General features: G+C 36.2%; 1 protein-coding gene and 1 pseudogene across 1 annotated transcript in view; both read right to left on the reverse strand.

Annotated features, from left to right (window-relative positions):
• The window catches only part of ZCWPW2 (zinc finger CW-type and PWWP domain containing 2), a 166,201-nt gene that overhangs the window by 71,646 nt on the left and 71,030 nt on the right, over positions 1–23,525 (reverse strand). The window contains exon 3 of the mRNA XM_030812240.1: positions 10,270–10,429. Within this exon, the coding sequence (XP_030668100.1) occupies positions 10,270–10,429 (160 nt within the window). The remainder of the gene's footprint in view (positions 1–10,269; positions 10,430–23,525) is intronic.
• LOC105740673 lies at positions 5,889–6,241 on the reverse strand (annotated as a pseudogene).

Here is a 23,525-nt window from a genome sequence, read left to right on the forward strand (position 1 = left end):
AGGAAATCCACAAAATTTAATAATATATCCTCCCCTTTCTTACAAATATTTGCATGACCTAATATCTCATTTTTAAAAATGCTAGGACATCATACTCCCTACATAAGTCCTGCTTCATGATATCAGCACTATTAATGCAATATATATGTCAAGCTTTATTAAAACTCCTTTTGATGTGTAAAAATAAGGTAGACAGAAGAATTAATGAAAGGAAAATGATAAAGAATATATACAATTATAAACTTTCACAATTATATGATTTTGAGTTTTAGACTTCACCATTCTTGATGGAAGAATGTAACAAGAAGTTACTCTCCAGCTATTTACTAATTTAAGAACCCCAACACAAAAAATCTCATTATAAGGCAACTTATAAGGGAAATGACTCTCAGGGCAATTTTGTGAGTCTGGTATATTGGCTTAAAAACAATGACCTGATTCATGTTTTTTTCTTTAACAGAAAATAAGCATTTTTAGAAAATTGAGAAAGCTATATATTGAAATTTCTTAGAAAAGAATATTGCTGTTCCATTGAAGGTTCAATAGAGAAACCTAATTGATAAATTTTTCATGCATTTGATGATGGAAAAGGTAGCCATCTGTTCCATTCTTTATATACTGAGTGAAGTTGGTCATAGTATTTGGTTTGGATTTTTAACTTCTGTACAAGTTCACAGCTATCTAAATTTATAAGAGATGAAGTTGAGAGATGATAGGGGTGAATTCAACAATTTAGTTGGTGCTGCGAAGTCAGCATATATAAATGTGAGTGAATCCAAAAAGGAGAATAGAGATAGGGAAAGAAACTGGTTTCATTCAGTTGCAAAGAACATGAAATATAGTATTTCCTGTTCTCCTTCCAAATTCCATCAAACAAATCCAAAGTATTCTGGAGACACTGCTAATATTGGGCTTATTCATTCACCAAGGAGTCAGATTAAGAAGGCTCTAACTTATTTCCTGCTTTCAATAGTTCTTGACACTTCTGTTTACACTAAACTATGAAAACATTGCAGCAATGGTCTCATTTCAGTCGTGTACTGAAGAATCAAAGAATAAGATGATCAACTAGCTCTACTTCTCTCAATTTCTGGGAGCATTGTGTTTGTTGATAAAGACCATTAAAATCACATAATTTTCTATATATGATCTTAGTCAAAATAAAAGATACTATTCTCCACCTTATTGTTCTCAGCATCTTTTTGGTACTCTCTCCTATAGACATGGGGTCCTAGGGAAAGGAAATAGATAATTTGACTATATATTTAACCCGTTACTTCCAATGAATACTAACAACTAACATTTATTGAGAGCCTACTGTATGACAAGCACATGCTAAATGCTTTGCATGTATTATCTCAATTAACACTCATATCCACTTTATAAGGCAGATGCTATCACAATTTCTATTTTAAAGATAAGGTGGCCGGGCACAGTGGCTCACACCTGTAATCCCAGCACTTTGGGAGGCTGAGGTGGGTGGATCACAAGTTCAGGAGTTCAAGACCAGCCTGGCCAACCTGGTGAAACCCCATCTCTACTAAAACTACAAAAATTAGACAGGCGCAGTGGCAGGTGCCTGTAATCCCTGCTACTCGGGGGGCTGAGGCAGGAGAACGGCAGGAGAATCGCTTGAACTGGGGCAGCAGAGGCTGCAGTGAGCCGAGACTGTGCCACTGCACTCCAGCCTGGGTGGCAGAGTGAGGCTCCACCTCAAAATATAAACAAATAAATAAATAAATAAGATAGGGCATCTGGGATTTGTAAAAGTTAAGTGACTTGTCTTAGGTCAAGCATTAGTAAGTAGCAGAGCTATCCTTCAAGCCCAAAGAACCTGATTCTAGATTCTGCCTTTTTAACCACTATGTTAACCACTTTGACAACTTTATTCTTTTCCTATTGTAAATTACTACCAAAGTTTTTCTTGGCAAATTATTCACAAATATGTCACAGTTATAGAGTCATGTTCTAATTCCTTCAACTTTTCTCCAGGACAAAAAATAAAGGATGTTTAGAAAACAAACAAAGTTTGAATCTAATAATCGCAAAATTACAGCAAATTTTATGCCAAATATGGGATTAGTATAATAAAATTTTGCTGAGAATTTGGTAGCTGTACAAGATTATTTGCTAGTAGGAACATGGTGCAAGAGATATTTAGTTTTTAGTTTTTATTTTCCAATATATTTTTCCAGTGTATTGGCTAATAAATCCGTATCCTGTTTCACTCCATTACTCTGATGGCAAAATGCTGCCAGATGATGAAGCTATAAACTCGTTTACTAATCCTTATCACAGACTACATCTTAGAATTGGGATCCTAATGAATCTTAGAAGCAAAAAACTTTTTAATTAGATGTTAATCCAGATATACTAGTCAAATGACCACTGCAAATGGAATTTGAAAATAAGAATTCTGCCTGTTCTTCTTGGTCTTTATTCCTCCATAGGGGAGCATTGAGCAACAAGTAAAGAGCAAGTCTACCAGAGACTTCCACCATTCAACATGTATTTAAAAACAAAAAATTTCCTCATTGTAGGTACAAATGTGAGAAAACATTCAAAAATAAATTAGGCCACTGCTTATGCATATATATGTTGGCATAGTGTACAAAGAGAAAAGAATTTGGACTTGATATATGGATTCTAACCATTGCCCTGTCATTCAGCTGACAGACATTGGAGTAGACATGTAGCCTGAGTCTCCGTTTCTTCCATATGTCAAAGAGTGATGATGTCTACCTTCAAGGGATGGCTGTTAGACTTTAAATATTATGTTTAAAAGATCTACCTATCTTTAGCCTACATATATAGACTCAATATATGATTGATACAAACACCTGTGGCCTCTTTTTGTTATTGGAGTCATCACAGCACATGTTGAATGCAGTCCCTCAGGATCCAGGCTGAGGCAACAGCAAACTGACACCTCAAACATTACCAGTCACTGTGCCATGGAAAGAAAGAACTCTGGACGATGTTTCACTAGCAGTGAAGTGCTCAAACAAGTGATATTCATCGCTTTCACTCACAAGCTACTGGCCCTACATACCACAAGGGTGTCAAATGTGCAAGTCTACTTTGCAGCAGAAAGGCAGAGATCTGGAAAGCTGACCAACAATATTAATGACTATCACAATTAGAAAGCAGCATTATTGGAGCTATAAAGCTCAAATTTAGCAATATGGCAATGCTCCCTTTCCATTTCCCTAGAAAATATGGGTAAAATTCACAATACAATGGATAAATACCCAAATGATCTCTGGTACCCCCCCAAATAGTTCTATATGTATATAGGAATATTTAACATACAATGATAAGCAGACCACTGAGATACATGGCCAAAAACATCCACTCACATCATGGATAAGACAAGCTACATTTTTACTATAGGAGAATCTTAGCATCAGAGATGAACCATCTACTTTCTCTTGGCAATATAAAAAAACTACAAAAGTGCAGTCTAAGCAATTACTGGTTGTACTATACTGCTAATAGGAATACATTATTTATGCCGAAGAAAAATTATAATGGCTCTATGCCACCTACAAGCTAGATGATCAACTTAAACATGCTATAAACATTAAGTCAAAATTCTGAATCAGCAACATCTACAAATTATAAATAATATTGAATGACAAGAATGACCTCAACATTGTGCTCAGTTAAACTGATTACTATTGGGTTAGACACGTGAGCTTATGGCAGTAAGCATAATTTCCAGTCCAGGCAAATGAAAGAGAAAGGCTAACAAAAGAAGTACTCCAAAGAAAGCCAACAGAAAGCTATAAACCATAACCAAAGTTAGACTACTACACTAGTAGGTATAAAACCAACAAAACTGTAATGCCTCAAGTTGAGAAAAACTTAATCAGAGGTTCTCTCTCCTTAAAACTTAAGGAACTTCAAATGCTTAAGGAACTTAAAAATGCTTATGCCTGGCCCTTTTCCAAGAGATTCTGATTTAATTGATCCAGTAGAGTGAGGCTCAGACATTTCTGTGTTTTTGTTATTGTTTTTGTTTTGTAAAGCTTCCTAATGCACAGCAAGACTTGCATGAAGAGCAAACACTACATTACTCTACACTAAAACACTACACTAAATCATGTAATCTATCAAGCTACAAAATAAACTTTTAACTCATGGGTTCTACAGACATGTACCTACTAAATATAAAAGAAAAATCATTTGTACCAATGGGGAAGAATTCTATAACATGCATCAGCTAAAAAAAATAGCCCTGCAGCGCATGTTCATGGTTATTTCTATGAGTAATTACTAGAGTAATGTAAATGCTGAACACATACTTTCTCTAATATTTTATTGTGATAAAATACACATAAAATCTACCATCTTAACTATTTTAAGTGTACAGTTTGGTGTTACTAAATACATTTATAATGTTGTGCAATCATCACCTCCCTCTATCTCCATAACTGTTTTCATCTTGAAAGCTGACATTCTGTGCCCATTAAACAATAACTTCCCATTCTCTACTTCCCTCATCCCCTGGCAGCAGCATTCTACTTTGTCTCTATAATTTTGACTATTCTAAATACTTCATATAAGTGGAATCATACGGTATTTGTCTTTTTGTGATTGTATTATTTCACTTATCATAATATCCTCAAGCTTCTTTCATGATGTGGCCTGTCAGAATTTCCTTTCTATTTAAGGCAGAATAATATTCCATTGTTGGTATATGCCACTAGTTATTGTCCTGTGTTTTCTTCTAAGTTTTAGGTCTTACATTTAGGTCTTTGATCTGTTATGAGTTCGTTTTTGTACATGGTTTTAGGTAAGAGTCTAGCTTCACTTTTTTGCATGTGACTAGCCAAAAAGTGATAAGATTGTCGTTTCCCCAATGAATGGTCTTTGCCCTACTGTCAAGAATACTTTGACTATTTACATGAGAATTTATTTCTGGGCTGTCTATTCTATTCCACTTGTTTATAGGTTTACTGTAGCTTTGTCCTAAGTTTTGAAATCAGGAAGTGTGAGTCCTCTAGCTTAGTTCTTCTTCAAGATTGTTTTGGCTATTCAGGGTCCCTTGAGATTCCAAATAAATTTAGGATGGGTTTTTCTATTCATGCAAAAATACCATTAGGATTTTAACAGGGATTGCATTGACTCTGTACATTGCTTTGGATAGTATTGCCTCTTTTTTTTTTTTTTTTTTTTTTTTTTGAGACACAGTCTCACTCTGTAGCCCAGGCTGGAGTGTAGTGGCATAATATCAGCTCACTGCAACCTCTGCCTCCTGGATTCAAGCGATTCTCATGCCTCAGCCACTCGGGTAGCTGGTATTATAGGCATGCGCCAACGTGCCTGGCTAATTTTTGTATTTTTATTAGAGGTGGGGTTTTTCCATGGTGGCCAGGCTGGTCTCGAACTCCTGGCCCCAAGTGTTACATCCTCCTCAGCCTTCCAAAATGCTGGGATTACAGGCATGAGCCACCACATCCGGCCAGTATTGACATCTTAACAATAGTAAGTTCCAATCTGTGAACATGGAACATATTTCTATTTATTTATATCTTCTTTAACTTTGTTCACCAATGTTTTGTAGTTTTCATTGTACAAGTATTTGATCTCCTTGGTTAATTCTCAGGTAGTTTATTCTTTCTGATGCCATTGTAAATGAAATCATTTTTATAATTATCTTTTGGCATTCTTAGTGTATGGAAATGCAACTGAATTTCTGTGTTGTATTTGAATCCTGCTGCTTTGTTGAATTCACTTATTAGTTCTAATATTTTTTGTGGAATCTTTAAGGTTTTCTACTCAGAAGATCATATCACCTGCAAACAAAGATAATTTTACTTCTGTCCAATTTGGATCTTTTTTTAAGCCTTTTAATTTTTATTACTTAAAAAATGCTTCATTTTTTATTTAGCTTTCTGACTCTGTGCTTGTACCTTAAACAATTTCACAACAATTTTCTGCTCTTCAATAAGGAAAGCACACTTGATCCTGTCATGAAAACATTTAGCACACATGGAAACACCATAGGGCCTGCTGACATGTTTTTTTGTTTTGGACAATCTCATAAGAACTTTAGGCCTCACAGCACGAACCCCTCTAAGTCTGCCTGGGCACACACCACATGCAGATTTGGTGCTTTCCCAGCCTTCTTTGTATAAAGGTAAACAATTCTATTGCCAGGGGTTCAGGACAGCCTAGTTTTATTAGTGGTTGTATTGTAGGAAACCCTACGATGGTATGTCAAATGCTGGACCATTCTGAGTACCTCTAGACAACGTCCCTGGAAGCTAGATATCTTTTATTTCTTTTTTCTTGCCTAATTGCTCTGGCTAGAACTTTCAGAACTATGTTGAATAGAATGGTGAAAGTTGGCATCTGTGCTTTGTTCCTCATCTCAGAAAAAAAGCTTTTAATCCCTCATCTTTGAATACAATGTTTGCCATGAGTTTTCATATAAGGCTTTTATTATGTTGAGATAGTAGCCTTCCATTCCTAGTTTGTTGAGTTTTTTTTTTTTTTTAAATCATGAAAGGTTGTTGAATCTTGTCAAATACTTTTTCTACATTAATTAAGCTGATCATTTTTTTCCTTCATTCTGGTAATGTGGTGTATTACATTAGTTGATTTTTATATATTGAACTATTCTTACATTCCAAGATAAATCCTATTTGGCCATAGTGTATAATTCTTTTACTATTCTGCTGAGTTAGGTTTATTAGTATTTTGTTGACTTTTTCCATCAATGTAAATAAGGAATACTGGCCTATACTTTTCTTTGTTTGCAGTGTTTTTATCTGTCTTTTGTACCAGAGTAATGCTGGCCTTATAGAATGAGTTAGGAAGTGTGCCCTTCTATCCAGTTTTTTGGAAAAGTAAGATTTAAAGGATCAGTATTGTTCTTTAAGTGTTTGGTAGACTTCAAAGTGAAGCCATTATGTCTAGGATTCTTTATTGTTGGGAGATTTGGATTACTAATTCAATCTCATTACTAGTTACAGTTCTACTCAGGTTTTCTATTTTTTCATGCTTTAGTTTTGCTAGATTTTGTATTTCTAGGAATTTGTCCATTTCATCTAGGTTATCCAATTTGTTGCTGTATAACTTTCCACAGTATGCTCTTATAGTCATTTTTATTTATGTGGAATTGGTAGTAATGTCCCTGCTTTATTTCTGACTTCAGTAATTTGAGTCTTTTCTCTTTAATTCTTAGTCCATCTAGCTAAAGGTTTGACAGTTTTATTGATCTTTTCAAAGAACCAACTTCTGTTTTCACTGATTTTCTTTTTTTTTTTGTTTTTTTTGAGACGGAGGCTCGCTCTATCGCCCAGGCTGGAGTGCAATGGCGCAATCTCGGCTCACTGCAAGCTCCGCCTCCCAGGTTCACGCCATTCTCCTGCCTCAGCCTCTCCGAGTAGCTGGGACTACAGGCGCCCGCCACCACGCCCTGCTAATTTTTTTGTATTTTTAGTAGAGATGGGGTTTCACTGTGGTCTCGATCTCCTGACCTTGTGATCCGCCCGCCTCGGCCTCCCAAAGTGCTAGGATTACAAACGTGAGCCACCGCGCCCGGCTTCACTGATTTTCTCTATTGTTTTTCTATTATATATCTTATCTCTGCTCTTATCTTTAATATTTCCTTCCTTCTAGTAGCTTTGGATTTAGTTTTTCTTTTTCTGATCCTTTAAGTTGTAAAGTTAAGTTGTTGATTTGAAATATTTATTTTTTTAATAAGTGTTTGTAGGTATAAATTTCTCCTTCAGTACTGCTTTCATTGCATACTATAAGTTTTAGTGTGTTGTGTTTTTGCTTTCTCTAGATGTGTTTCATTCATCTCTAAGTGTTTTCCAGTTTCCCTTATAATTTTTTCTTTGATTCATTGGTTGTCTTGGGGTGTTTAATTCCCACAAATTCTAATTTTACCTCTGTTATTATTGCTACCTTCATTTCACTGTGGTCCGAGATAATACTCTCCATTATATCTATCTTTTAAAAACCTCTTGAGACTTAATTTGTGGTCCATCATGTCACCTATTGTAGAAAATGTCCCATGTGAAATTGAGACAAATGTGTATACTAGTCCTTTTGGGTAGAGTGTTTTGTACACGTCTGTTAAATCTAGTTGGTTTACTGTGTTGTTTGAGCTCTCTATTTCTTTACTTATCTTCTGCCTGGTGGTCTACCCATTACTGAGAATGGGGTATTAAGTCTCCAACTATTATTGTTGAACTGTCCATTTCTCCCTTCAATTCTGGAAGATTTTGCTTCATATGTTTTAATAATCTCTAAACAGATGCATGTTTATAATAGCTACTCTTCTTGCTATATTGAACATCTTATTAATTAAAATATCCTTCTTTTGTTTCTTGTAATATTTATGTTTATCTTGTCCAATATTAGTATAGCAACCCCTGTTATCTTTTGGTTACTATTTGCATGGAACATCTTTTCTCATTCTTTCACTTTCAGTCTATTTGTGTCTTTGGATCTAAAGTGAATCTCTTGTTAGAGAGCAGATAGTAAGATCATGTCTTTTTATTCATTCTACTAATCTCTGTCTTTTGACTGGGGAGTTTAACCCATTTAAATAATTACTAATAAGGGAATTATTTCTGTCATTTTGTTATTTGTCTTCAACATGACTTACAGCTTTCTTTTCCTCATTTCTTGCCTTACTGGCTTCTTTTGTGTTTAATTTTTTATACTGAAACATTTAAATTCCTTTCTTATTTCCTTGTGCATATATTCTATAGCTGTTTTCTTTGTGTTTAACATGAGGATTACATCCTAAAGTTATAACACTTTAATTTGAATTTATACCAGCTTATCTTCCACAACATACACAAATTCTGCTCCCTTAACAGCTTCATCCCCACTCCTTTCAGTTGTTGTCATGAAATTTCATCTTTATATGTTGTTTGCCCAAAAATATAAACTAATAATTCTTTGCAGTGCATCAGTATCTTAAGTTATGCAGAAAACAAAATGTGGAGTTATAAACCAAAGCTACATATACTAGCTTTTAGACTAATAATGTTAGGGCCTCATTCTGTAACCCAAGTGGTGAGTTAATACTTAATAAACTCAAATATATATATATATGATAGGTATATAATAGGATATATACCTGTATATCCTATTAGTTCTATCCCTCTAGAGAACCCTGACTAATATAGATTTTGGTACCAGGAGTGGTTCTAGAGGAATAGAATATTAAGGATGGAGCTCTTTTGTTGGTTTGGGGGTTTCTGGAGTTGGCTGCTTAATATGATAGAGCACAAAATGTTTGCTACTTTTTATCAAGTTTTAATGAAAGCATGATTTGCAGATGAAAAATTTCAATATTAGAATATAAACACAGGTAATTTAATTGACTTATACTTATTAAACCAAATACGTGGAAATAGGTCCAGTTTACCTAGTCTCATAAATTTGAGAAACTATTAGGTTGATGCAACAGTAATAGCAAAATCGTAGTTACTTTTACACTAACCTAATAGTCTATCTATTAATTGTAATGTGAGATTTAAAGTTTAAAAAGAGTCAAAAAGATACTGAAGGAGTTAGTGTAAATGAAATATTCCATTTAAATTGAAAAGCTGGTTGCAATCCATAATTAATTTTTCCTGTGAGCTATGGCTATAACATAGAGTCTCCTCTTCTCAAGAGAATTTAAAAATTACCAGATAGTCTTAAAATTGTTTCAAAAGGCAATCACATAAAGTCTTCAGTTGATTTTTATTATATTACCATTAGAAAAATAAAATTTAAGACTTGGCGCAGTGGCTCACGCCTGTAATCCCAGCACTTTGGGAGGCCAAGGTGGGCTAATCACAAGGTCAGGAGTTCAAGACCATCCTGCCAAACACAGTGAAAACCCGTCTCTACTAAAAACACAAAAAAATTAGCCATGCATGGTGTCAGGCACCTGTAGTCCCAGCTACTCGGGAGGCTGAGGCAGGAGAATGGCATGAACCTGGGAGGCTGAGCGAGCAGTGAGCAGAGATCGCTCCATTGCACTCCAGCCTGGGCGACAGAGCGACACTCCATCTCCAAAAAAAAAAAAAAGAAAGAAAGAAAAATAAAATTTTAAACTCTCACAACTATTTTATATCCCTACTTTCTTTGAGAAAAACACTAAAAATACAAATATTTGAATTAAATAAGCAGCATACATTATATCAATCTAAAAGCAAATAATTATATATATTTTATGATCAAAGATAAAAATTACCGTAACTAAAAATAAGGGCAAGATGAATAAAGTTTTGATGTTACTGTACCTACCTTTAATGTTATACTATAATGTCCAACGAATGTTGCCTTTATCCATGATCTTGAATGGGGATCGCCCAGGAATTCTATGTGATACTCTTCAACATTTCCATCCAGGTCATAAGTTACATATTTCCCTTTAAAACGGTCAGGACAAAGTATCCCTGGCCAACTTTCAAAAGAAAATATTTGTAATTATTTTGATGCTTTTAAAAAGGCAGACATCAACACATCTATCAATCACATATTAACTTCCTCCTTTGAATTTTAATGACTTTTCACAAAACATATAGTCCTACTTATATCTTTCAAAGGTAGGATATTTGTTTGATACAAGTAATAAGTTGTATTTTATAGTTATAGAAAGCTTTGAAATGGTCACAAGTTTAAGGTATAGATAAGACATGAGGAAAGAATTATAAAGCAAAAGAATGACCTCCAGGGACAATAAGAGATATTTAGGCACTGATGATAGAAAAGATAAGAGAAAAAAAAAAAGATTCCTCAAATTCATGTAGAGCTGAATTAACTCTAAACAATCAAATGATTAATTAGCAAAATGTTAACCCACTAAGCATGGCTTCTGATGGAGTGAGAGAGAGCTGGTATTTCCTGAGCCAGGTCTGCCAAAGGAATCTTGGTAGCTCAGGCTTTGATAATGCTGTGGAGTCAAACTACTGTGGGAAAAGCAGAAATAGAGCTCTGCAGTTCCATCCTGTCTCCTTCCTCCATCTGCTGCATTGCCAGGTGACCACATTGTTCAAAAATCTTCAACATTGAAAGTAAAATTTATTCTTTATTAAAAACAAACATTTAGAGATATGTTCTTTCATGACATAAACCTCTACAAATTTCTTGATACGTTTCATTTTTCTCTTTGGTCTTCATTTCCCACTTTTGCCCATTCTATTCTACATTTTTTGTTGTATTTGGTTTTTCTATTTTATAATATGCAGCAGAGAGCTCCTGTCATTTACACCCCTGATAAGCAAAAACTGAAATAATAATTCTATATGGAGTCTGAACAGGAAATTAGAGAATAGTCCTGAAAAACCTCTGAAGTGAGAAAACCCACACCTAAGAAGTTATTCATTTTACTTGGTTTATCATGTTCTGTTTAAAAGGAAGTTTGAAATAAACTAAAAATTTACGGGTATATAATCACTGTAAAAATTCCTGATTGTGAATGTAAATAAAAACACATTTAGCGCTAAGAAAATTAGAATTTTTAAGTAATATATTTGCTCAATATTTTAAAAATAATTTCTGTAATTTTAAACAGTAAAATGAAAACTGATTCAAGGGTATTATAAGAGAAACTGAGGAGGAATATCACAGATATTTAAAAGTGGTCAAAAAAAAAAAAAAAACTGGGGTGGAATTGGAAGAGGCAACTTGCTGAGGCAAGTTAATGATGTCAGTGTTCCCAGCACTCCTTTGAGGCTTTGATTATCAATTTGATCCTCCCACCAACCTGATGAAGTGATGAAGTAAGTTTTTTTTGTTTTTGGTGTTGTTTTTTTTTTAGAGGGAGTCTCGCTCTGCCACCCAGGCTAGAGTCCAATAGTGCGATCTCAGCTCACTGCAGCCTCCGTCTCCCGGGTTCAAGCGATTCTCCAGCCTCAGTCTCCCGAGTAACTGGGATTACAGGCGCCTGCCACCATGCCTGGCTAATTAGTAGAGACGGGGTTTCACCATGTTTGTCAGGCTGGTCTCGAACTCCTGACCTCAAGTGATCTGCCCGCCTCGGCCTCCCAAAGTGCTAGGAGTACAGGCATAAGCCACTGCACCCAGCCTATTTTCTTTATTTAAATGAAAAATGAGTCTTGGAGCTATTCTATAACTTTCTTAAGAAGACTGTTAATAAAAGGTGAAAACATGGTTTGAAAAAGGACTTTCTAATGCCAAAGCCCAAATATTTTCCACTAGACTAGATCACAGTCATGGCTCAGAAGTGGGATCAGTACCAAAGGGAGGGAAACCACAGGGAGGCTATATTCAACTCAAGAAAGGAAAAACAGAAAAGGACTTGAGAATAATTAGCCCAAAGATGGAATATTCAGCCTCATAAATTACATTTCCTTGCTGGTTAAGAGCCTACACAACCATTTGATAAAGAGTACCAAGGTATGTGTGGTGTATAGTGTAGGGGGTATGTGTGTTTCTGTGTGTGTGTGTGTGTGTGTGTGTGTGTGTGTAAGAACGTGCTTTGCTTATTGAAGTGGGGCAACCATATGATCTCTGAAGGTTTTCTCCAGCTCTATGATAAAATCAATTTGATGAGGATTATCTTATACCATAGTCGAAAGAGTAAAGTTACTAAAATAACAAAAGGCCTTTCTTATCTGATGTTTGATCAATAAGGATTGCTACTGTATCAAGACCAAGGATAGAATGATGGTGTGCTTTCAGTGAAATAAAACTGAAAAAGATACAGATGAGTTCGTCTCAATAATATCTATTTTTTTCATTCAGATAATACATTGTAACTATAGCTAGATATTTTATTTATCTTACATATATATAAAGTCTACCATTTCTTAAATACTTAGTATTAATGTATCAAAAAATTGACTTTTTATTTTAAAAACTACAACTTTAAAATCAAAATTATCATCTTGTATTTAAATAGCACAATGTAAATTATTAGGCTAAAACCATCCATGGCACAATTGCACTTATATATCAACTAAGTGTTAAAAAATTAACCAATCATTCTACACTCTGACCTACTGTTCAGAGAATAAAGCAGGAAGGGAAGGCAGCAAATAAGGTCAGTAAGCTATGACTAAGGAATGTACAGTAGAAATATGATAGAGTTTTACAGATCAAGATATAAAATATGTATATCTAATATACCAAACCATTCAAAAATCTGTACAGCTGTCAAGTGTTACTTCACTTTACAGCACTGTAAAGTCCCAGTTAGACAGTGATGTTCATAATCCCAAATCCTGTACCCCTCTACCTTTTGTATGCCCCCACATGTTATAACTCAGTGATCTGAGACACAGAATGCTTAGATTTTTCCAACATTTCCTAGTGGTACAGCAAAGACCAACACATGCTCAAGTCTCTTGACCAGCAACATTTTTCTCTGGTTTTGCCATAAACCAGACAAGACGCACTGATATGGTTAGGCTTTGTGTCCCCACCCAAATCTCATCTTGAATTGTAATTCCCATAATCCCCACATGTTGTAGGAGGGACCTGGTGGGAGGTAATTGAATCATGAGGGTGGTTACCCCCATGCTGCTGTTCTCATGATAGTGAGTGAGTTCTCATGAGATCTGATGCTTTTATAAGGGGCTTTTCCCTCTTTGCTCAGCACTTCTCCTTGCTGCCACCATGTGAAGAAGGATGTGTTTGCTTCCCCTTCCGCCATGATTGTAAGTTCCTGGAGGCCTCCCCAGCCATGCTGAACTGTGAGTCAATTAAACCTCTTTTCTTTATAAATTACCCATTCTCAAGTATGTCTTTATTAGCAGTGTGAGAACAAACTAATACAGGCACCAAGCAGGTATCTAGACCTCACAGTAACTGGTTCCCCAGTGTGTTGTTATAAAGTTCAAACAAACATATACTTTACACATTTTTGGCAAATTAAAAAATTGTAAAGTGACATCATTATGGGCTGAATCTTGTCCTCCCCACACCCTTAAATTTGTATGTTGAAGTCCTACCTTCAGATGTCGTCATATTTGAACAGAGAGCCTTAAAAAAGGTAGTGACATTAAAATGAGTTCATTAGGGTGGGCCCTAATCCAATATGACTGGTCTCCTTATAAGGAGAAGAAGTGAAGACAGACATGCACAGAAGGAAGACCATGTTAGGACACAGCAAGAAAATAGCCATCTGCAAGCCAAGAAGAGGGTCTCAAAAAAAATTAATCCTGCAGACACTTTAATCTCAGGATTTCTAGCCTCCAGAACTGAGAAAATAAATTTCTGTTGTTTAAGCCACCCAGTCTGTGGCATTTTGTTATGGCAGCCCTAGCAAACAAATACAATCATATATATGTAAGATATTTGGTACAACTGAGAGGAGAAAAAATGATACAAAGATATATTTGCTTCATTAAGGTGACTACTTGTAAACTAAATTATTTAGATAATATTAAAATCTAAAGAAAGTATACAAATCATGCTGTAAAGAATCTGAAATCACAAAAATAAAATCTCCATAAATTGCTTGAATTTGAGGACTGTAGATTATTAATCTGTTAAATTATCAATTGATATCAGTTATAAAATAATAAATCTATGCAACCCATAACCAAATAAAAAAAGTTATTACTTGTATTAGTTCATTCTCATGCTGCTATAAAGAACTGCCTGAGACTGGGTAATTTATAAAGGAAAGAAATTTAATTAACTCACAGTTACACATGACTGGGGAGGCCTTAGGAAACTTACAATCATGGCAGAAGGGGTAGCAAACACGTCCTTCACATGGCAGCAGGAGAGAGAAGTGAAAGAAGTGCTGAGTGAAGGGGGGAAAGCTCCTTATAAAACCATCAAATCTCATGAGAACTCACTTAGTATCATGAGAAGAGCATAGGGGAACTGCCCCATGATCTAATCACCTCCCACAAGGTCCCACCCCCAATCTGTGGAAATTACAATGCAGATTACAATTCAAGATGAGATTTGGGTGGGGACACAGAGGCAAACCATATCATTCTGCCACTGGCCCCTCACAAATCTCATGTCCTCACATTACAAAACACAATCATGCCCTTCCAACAGTCCTCCAAAGTCTTAACTCATTCCAGCATCAACCCAAAATTCCAAGTCCAAAGTCTCATCTGAGGCAAGTCCCTTCTGTCTATAAGCCTGTAAAATCAAAAGCAAGTTAGTTACTTCTTAGATACAATGTGATTACAGGCATTGGGTAAATACACCCATTCCAATTAAGAAATTGGCCAAAACAAAGGGGCCTCAGGCCCCACGCAACTCCAAAATCCAGTGGGGCAGCCAAATCATAAAGCTTTGAAATTATCTCCTTTGACTCCATGTCTCACATCCACGTCACGCTGATGCAAGAGGTGGGCTCCCACAGCCTTGCGCAGCTCCACCCCTGTGGCTGTGCAAGGTACAATCCCCCTCCCAGCTGCTTTAACAGGCTGGCATTGAGTGTCTGTGGATTTTCCAGTTGCATGGTGCACGCTGTCAGTGGATCTACCATTCTTGGGTCTGGAAGAAGGTGGCCCTCTTCTCACAGCTCCACTAGGCAGTGCCTCAGTGGGGACTCTGTGTGGGGGCTCCAACCCCACATTTCCCTTCTGCACTCTCCTAGCAGAGGTTCTCCATGAGGGCTCTGTCCTTGAAGCAAACTTCTGCCTGGACATCCAGGCATTTCCATACATCCTCTGAAACCTAGGTGGAGGTTCTGAAACTTCAATTCTTTATTTCTATGTACCTGCAGGCCCAACACCATGTGTAAGCTGCCAAGGCTTGGGGCTTGTACCCTTTGAAGCAATAGTCTGAGCTGTATTTGACCCCTTTTAGCCATGGCTGGGACACAGGGCACCAAGTCCCACGACTACACAAAGCAACAAGGCACTGGGCCCAGCCCATGAAACCATTATTTCCTCCTAGGTCTGTGGGCCTGTGAAGGGAGGGGCTAACATGAAGACCTCTGATATGCCCTGGAGACATTTTCCCCATTGTCTTGATAATTAACATTTGGCTTCTTGTTACTATGCAAATTTCTGCAGCTGGCTTGAATTTCTTCTCAGAAAATGGGTTTTTCTTTTCTATCACATCATCAGGCTGCTGATTTTCCAAACTTTTATGCTCTACTTCCCTTGTAAACATAAAATCCAATTCCAAGCCATATCTTTGTGAATGAATACATAAAGCTGAATGCTTTTTAGAGCACCCAAGTCACTTCTTGATCACACTGCTGCTTAAAATTTCTTCCACCAGATACCCTAAATCATCTCTCTCAAGTTCAAAGTTCCACAGATCTCCAGGGCAAGGGTAAAATGCTGCCAGTCTTTTTGCTAAGGCATAGTAAGAGTCACCTTTATTCCAGTTCCCAAGATGTTCCTCGTTTTCATCTGAGACCACATCAGCCTGTACTTCATTGTCCATATCACTATCAGCATTTTGGTCAAAGTCATTCAACAAGTCTCTAGGAAGTTCCAAACTTTCCCACATCTTCCTGTCTTCTATCGAGCCCTCCAAACTATTCCAATCTCAGCCTGCTACCCAGTTCCAAAGTTGCTTCCACATTTTTGGGTATCCTTATAGCAGCACCCCACTTGGTGTGGTAACAATTTCCTGTATTAGTCTGTTCTCATGCTGCTATGAAGAAATACCCAAGACTGGGTAATTTATAAAGGAAAGAGGTTAAATTGACTCCCCAGTTCCACATGGTTGGGGAGGCCTCAGGAAACTTATAATCATGACAAAAGGGGAAGCAAACACATCCTTCTTCATATGGCAGCAGGAGAGAGAAGTGAGAATAGTGCCAAGTGAAGGGGGAAAAGTCCCTTATAAAACCACTGGATCTCATGAGATCTCACTCAGTATCATGAGAACAGCATGGGGGAATTGCTCCCATGTTCTAATTACCTCCCACAAGGTCCTGTCCCCAACATGTGGAGATTATAGGTTGGATTACAATTCAAGATGAGATTCAGGTGGGTTACAGAGCCAAACCATGTCATTACTGATCATAATTAACAAAATAATGTAAACTAGTAAAAATATTTCATGCCTGGTATTAGTGCCATAAAAATTCGGATTCTAGGAAGTTGATGAGTCCCAACTCTACTGCCAGGATGTGATGACATGGGTGCACAGTCAAAAGAGATGGTGCAAAGTGAGAATGAAGTAGATGTTCAGTTGCTCCCTAGAGGCTGAGCAGAGTCCTATGGCTCTTGTGCCTCTGAGTTAGGGAAAGCACAGGTAGAGGACTACCTGGCAGTCACAGGTTTTAGAAGAAGAAGGTCTAGAGCATTATACATTGTTTCCAACTATCTGGAACCCAAAGAAGACTAATATGTTAAAAAGAACTCTAAGTGATAACAGAAAGTCAATTGTGGCCTCAGGACCTCAATGAAGAAGACTCTCTGGTTATTATAAGGTCCACACCACAGTATCTCATTGTTTGGTGACTGTTATTAGGCTGTCCTTAAGAGAAAACTTGAGTGGAGTTTACCTTGTAAACTTACATGGGAAATTTACATTTCTGAAGGAACCCAATAGAAAGAAGACCTCACTAAGAAGCAGAAATGGAGACTCCATGGCAGCAGCAATGGAGACCCCAACTTAACAGAAATTTAGAAACAATGGGTCTTTCAACCTAATTAACATCTATTTTAAAAGCAACCAATCCATAATGGTTACATTACAGTGTTAAAACTGTAAAATGTAAGGGGTTTATATTTAATAGTTGGTGATTTAAAATTTCTAAAAGGATTATTGTCAAGCAATATCAAATTAAAAATAGCACCTACTCCATTCAGCATAAAATAGTCTCAAGATTTCTCACACTTAAGTCATAAAAGTGGGAAGTATTTTGCAGTTATTATGTATAACATGAATGGCTATTTTGATAGCCTTTGATAAATCACATCTCTTTTGGGCCCAAGAGTATTCATTTTAAATTATTACTTTATAAATATAAATAAAAACAGAGATGACTCTCAAAACGAATTAGATGTTAATGAAAGAGAAAGCTTCTGTTCATATTTAAACATATTAAATTATAGAAAATCTTGCAGGCTGATCTAAAGACAAATTGTGAAAGATATTGTCACATGGCCAAATAAATGGGGCACTTCAGTATTTCTTCATGAGGCAGAGGGAAATTGACTCTTAGTCTGTATGTCACAGTTAAAAATGAATGTGCTAAACTAAAGGAAAAGCTGAGCAGAGACAATAGATGTAGAAAACATGATTACTTCCCCTCATCTCCTACATTCATCATCTTTTCAGACTTCAGGTGTTTGAAGAAAGCTGATGTCCACTTTTTGCCCTTACGCTGACCTCATTCTGAGTTCAGACACTGTCAACCATGATAATGCATTGTGCACTTCCATTTCTCTATTTTTCCTTTTACTCAGATGAGAAATTCTGAAGCATTATCAGGAGATTTAATGATAGAAAGGGAGAGGAGTGGGCAACCCAATGGTAAGTTATCAGAATTACAAGAAACGTATATGATCAATTTTAGAATCTGTGGGTGGTGAGAAGTAAAATGCACAAATGCAACAAAATCAAATAGATATCAGTCATTGAAATCCATCAGAGGAAAGGGCAAATTTTGGCAAGACAAGTAAGCTCAAGAGAATGCAAATGTATCAGCAAGAAACTCATGTCTTACATATTTGTTATCCAGTAGAAATGATCTTTAATAAGATAATCATTGCCCCCATAGAAGTTGAAGTTTAATCATGGTTTCAGTTGCCACATAGCCAATCAGAAATACATGACTTCATGTTTAAATAGTGGTTTGGATGTATAAGTGGAGAGCAAACTTTACTTGGGGCTTTTCCCTAAACTGTTGGAAACAACATGGATGAACTGGAATCATGACTAAATATTATATCTGCCAAGAAATCTCTGGACTGTATCTCATTGCAGGGGCTGATGGAAAAGGGAAGTTTTCCTTTCAGACACACACATTATTAGTATATTAATTCATATGCAAAATAATGCAAATGAAAAGTAATCAATTAATACTTTATAATACTAAAAGGATCTAGTAGAAATCTCAATTTATCAATTTATATACTGTGTCTAAAAAGTATCACTTGATGGCTTTGTTAACTTAAAGCCATATTTTATTACCAAACTGGACTACAATATAATGCAAATATATTTTCTATAAACTAATTTTCATATTTATGACAGAGCTTTGTCAAATATCTGTGTAAATATTCCTGAAGTAGTTGCCGTAACACAGTCTAGTTTCTGCTTGACAATGTATCTTCCTGAATTAAGTGAGATATGTACCATTTTTTTTCTCTAAAGAGTCCAGACCCTTTCTAGCCAAATACAATAGTGTATGATCAATTTTTAAAAAAACAAGGCTGCTTAAACATTGTGGAGAGTTTTATCTTTCTGGTACATACAGATGTTTCCATCTTCAAGTATATAAAGGCATAACGCAAAGGTAAAATGCTATATATATATATATATATATATATATATACACACACACACACATATATATATATATACACATATATATGTAAATATAATTTTTTTGAGGCAGAGTTTTGCTCTTGTTGCCCAGGCAGGAGTGCAATAGGGCTATCTTGGCTCACTGCAACCTCTGCCTCCCAGGTTCAAGCAATTCTCCTGCCTTAGCCTCCAGAGTTTCTGAGATTACAGGCGTGTGCCACCATGCCCAGCTAATTTTGAAATTTTGGTAGAGACAGGGTTTCTGCATATTGGTCAGGGTGGTCTCAAACTCTCAACCTCAGGTGATCCTCCTGCCTTGGCCTCCCAAAGTGCTGGGATTACAGACATGAGCCAGTGCACCTGGCCTACATGTATATTTTTATAAGTACATAAATATATGCTGTGCCAGAATGTAGAAGTAGATATAACTGTTATAATTTGATTATTCCTGGAGTCTGCACATAGGAAAAGAAAGTGCTATTCTCTTGACAAATATTTGTTTTTATTATATAGATATAAAGCAGTTCTAGATTCTGTATCAGTCTCTAGTTAGCTTTATTATAGAGAGTCAACTTTTTTGAGAAAGAATAACTCTGATATGTTGACAAGATTGAGTTTCTGAGCCTTAGAAGCTACATGTAAGGCCATGGGCTAAAGAGAATTGACACAGATAATGCTACACCACTAGGTATCTCTGAGGCCAGCAGCTAATCTTTTCACTTGGAACTTCAACATCTATGGCATTGCTTAATTAAGAACTAATACTTGTTTCTAGTAGGTTAATGTTATCTTTATATTTTTCTATTGTAATTGATCCTGTTATTATCTTATCTTTCTATATATTTGTGCTACTGAATAAGCAATATAAGTAGATTTGAGTTTCTTAATCTGTATTTTAAGTGTGTGCTCAACTTAGTTCGATGCATTCTACTCTCCAGTAAATAAGAAGGTAGATACAGCTTATTTTTTGGGCATTTTGATATCCCTAATCATAGATTAGAGATAATTGAGGTACTGGAGTAAAACATGTTTCAAGTCTTAAGCCTCAGCGACTAGCACAACACTACAAAAGAAAATTTTTAATCAAATTTCTAACACAGCATTTCAGACATAGTGACAAAAAATATCAATTTTTTGAGTTAGAATTAAAACTTCAGAATTTTCATTAGAGAATACAAATACTGTGCTTCCAAAATGTTAATTATAGATAAAAATTATGTGGGACTACAAGTACCTTCATAAGTTCTCATAAAATAAGTGTTCATATTCATGTCTTTTAAAATATTTTTTCTTACATATCTATTTCCTCTTGATGTCCCTCCTAATTATTACATGGAAGCCAATTAACAATATAATTTTTAAACAACATTATCACATGTGATCTTTAGAAAAGCCTTCAGTAACAAAGGCCACATTTTTCCTGATTTCCCATATGTGCAAAGATAGTAAGCACATTAGTTTGCTAGGGCTACCATAACAAAATACCACAGATTGGGTGGCTTAAACAATAGAGATTTATTTTTTCATAGTTGTGGGGGATTAACATATAAGATCAATACGTTGACATGTTTGGTTTCTTCTGAGGCCCCTCTGCTTGGCTTACAGATGTCCACCTTCTTGCTATGTCCTCACATGGTCTTTCTTCTGTGCACGTCTGTGTTCTAATCTCCTCTTCTTATAAGGAGGCCAGTCATATTGGATTAGGGCCCATCTTACTTTTGGTCTCATTTTCACTTAATTACCTCTTTAAGAATCATATCTGCAAATATTGTCACATTCTGAGGTACTGAGGGTTAGACTTCAACATATGTATTTTGAGAGAACATAATTCAGCCCATAACCATAAATGATAGAGCAAGAATATACATCTAGGTATTGATTTAAAGGTTATGTGTGTGTGTGTGTGTGTGTGTGTGTGTGTGTGTGTGTTGGAATAAGACCACCATAGTCTCTCTATGAAAGCCAACATCCTATTTTCTTCATGGAGAATAGTTGAACATGAATGAAAACAAGGTAGTGAGCCAGAATATACAGTTCTAAGAATGTTAGGTTGAAAAATACAATGTAAAATAGTAAGGAATTCTGGAAAGATAGCAGCAATGGTGGTATAGTTTTAGAATATCCTGAAATTTCCCCATAAATACAGGTAGGGCAACTATAATAGCAAAACCAAACCTGACACACACCACCTATGATGAAACTAAGTGGTAAGCTACCCACATGAACACCAAAATAGGAGAAAATGGGCACAAACTACTAAAAATTATATGATCCATATAATATTAGCATCTATTTGAGAGGAAGGACGGTGGGAGGAGGAGGAATGAGGACTGCAAACTTGCAAGAAGCATTTACTGGAAAGTGCAGCAAGTTGAACTAAGAACAGCAGCCAAAACTGTGAGGTGGATTGCAACAAAATCTGAAAGTGTTGGAACAGTGTGGGCCCTATGAACCAACCAACCAAGATCCATTGCAGAATAAGAGCTCACAGGGGCCGGGCACGGTGGCTCAAGCCTGTAATCCCAGCACTTTAGGAGGCCGAGGCGGGAGGATTATGAGGTAAGGAGATCGAGACCATCTTGGCTAACATGGTGAAACCCCGTCTCTACTAAAAATACAAAAAATTAGCCGGGCTTGGTGGCAGGCACCTGTAGTCCCAGCTACTCAGGAGGCTGAGACAGGAGAATGGCATGAACCCTGGAGGCAGAGTTTGCAGTGAGTCTAGATCGCACCACTGCACTCCAGCCTGGGCGACAGAGTGAGACTCTGTCTCGAAAAAAAAAAAAAAGCTCACAGGATGAGAAACTACTGGGAGCAAAATCTAAACTGAAGAGGACAGGATCAATAAGAAACAAAGGAAAAAGAAGATACAAACAAAAGTGGGGATATAACATCAAAGGCATCAACCATGACAGAAAAAAACGATAAAGCAGAGTTCTGCTCTGCAAAGTCACTGTCAAAAGAATAAGATGACAAGCCACAGAGTGGGAGAAAATATCTGCAAAACATGTATCTGATAAGACGGTGATATCCAAAATACACAAAGAACTCTTCAAACTTTACAATAAGAAAATGAATAACCAGATTTTAAAATGGGCAAAAAATCTGAACAGACACCCTAACAAAGAAGATATACAAGATGGAAAATAAGCATTTAAAAAGATATTCAAGAGCATATGTCCTTAGGAAAATACAAATTAAAACAATGAAATACCACTACACACCTATTAGAATTCAAAATTCAGGTAACACCAAATGCTGGCAAGGAGGTGAAGCAACACTGCTGGGAATGCAAAATAACACAGCCACTTTGGAAGACAGTTTAGCATTTTCTTAAAAAAAAAAAACATACATACTCATAGCATACTGTCCAGCAATTGCAGTCCTTGGTATTTACCCAAAGGAACTGAAAACAGGTCCACACAGAAGGCTGCACATGGATGTGTATAGAAGCTTTATTCATAATTGCAAAAACTTGGAAGTAACCAAGATATCCTTCAGTAGGCGAATGGATAGATAAGTTGTCCTACGTATAGACAGTGGACTATTTATTCAGTAGCAAAAAATACATGAGTAATCAAGCCACAAAAGGACATGGAAGAGCCGTAAATGCATATTACTAAATAAAAGATAGTCTGAAAACGCTAAATACTATACAATCCCAACTATATGGCATTCTAGAAAAGACAATACTACGAAGATGGTAAAAAGATAAATGGTCACCAAGAGTTTGGAGGGATGGAAGGGTAAATAAGAGAAACACAGAGGATTTTTAGGCCAATATAACTATTCTGTATGTACTATAATGGTGGACACGTCATTATACATTTGTCAAAATTCGCAGAATATATATTCTGTGAATATTCATTCACAAAGAATGAATCCTAATGTAAACTATGGACTTCATTGATAATGATGAGTGAATGCTGTTTCATAGATTATAATAAATGTACCACATCAGTGTGGGATATTGATGGTGGGGCAGCTGTGGGTGTCAGAGGGAGAAGGGGACATATGGAAACTCTCTATACTTTCCACTCAATTTTTCTGCAAACCTAAAACCACTCTAAAAGATAAAGTCAATTAATTAAAATAAATAAAAATGTAAAGTGTTAAAAATTTAAAAA

Source organism: Nomascus leucogenys, chromosome 4 (genome assembly GCF_006542625.1).
Source record: "Nomascus leucogenys isolate Asia chromosome 4, Asia_NLE_v1, whole genome shotgun sequence".
NCBI classification, from domain to species: domain Eukaryota; kingdom Metazoa; phylum Chordata; class Mammalia; order Primates; family Hylobatidae; genus Nomascus; species Nomascus leucogenys.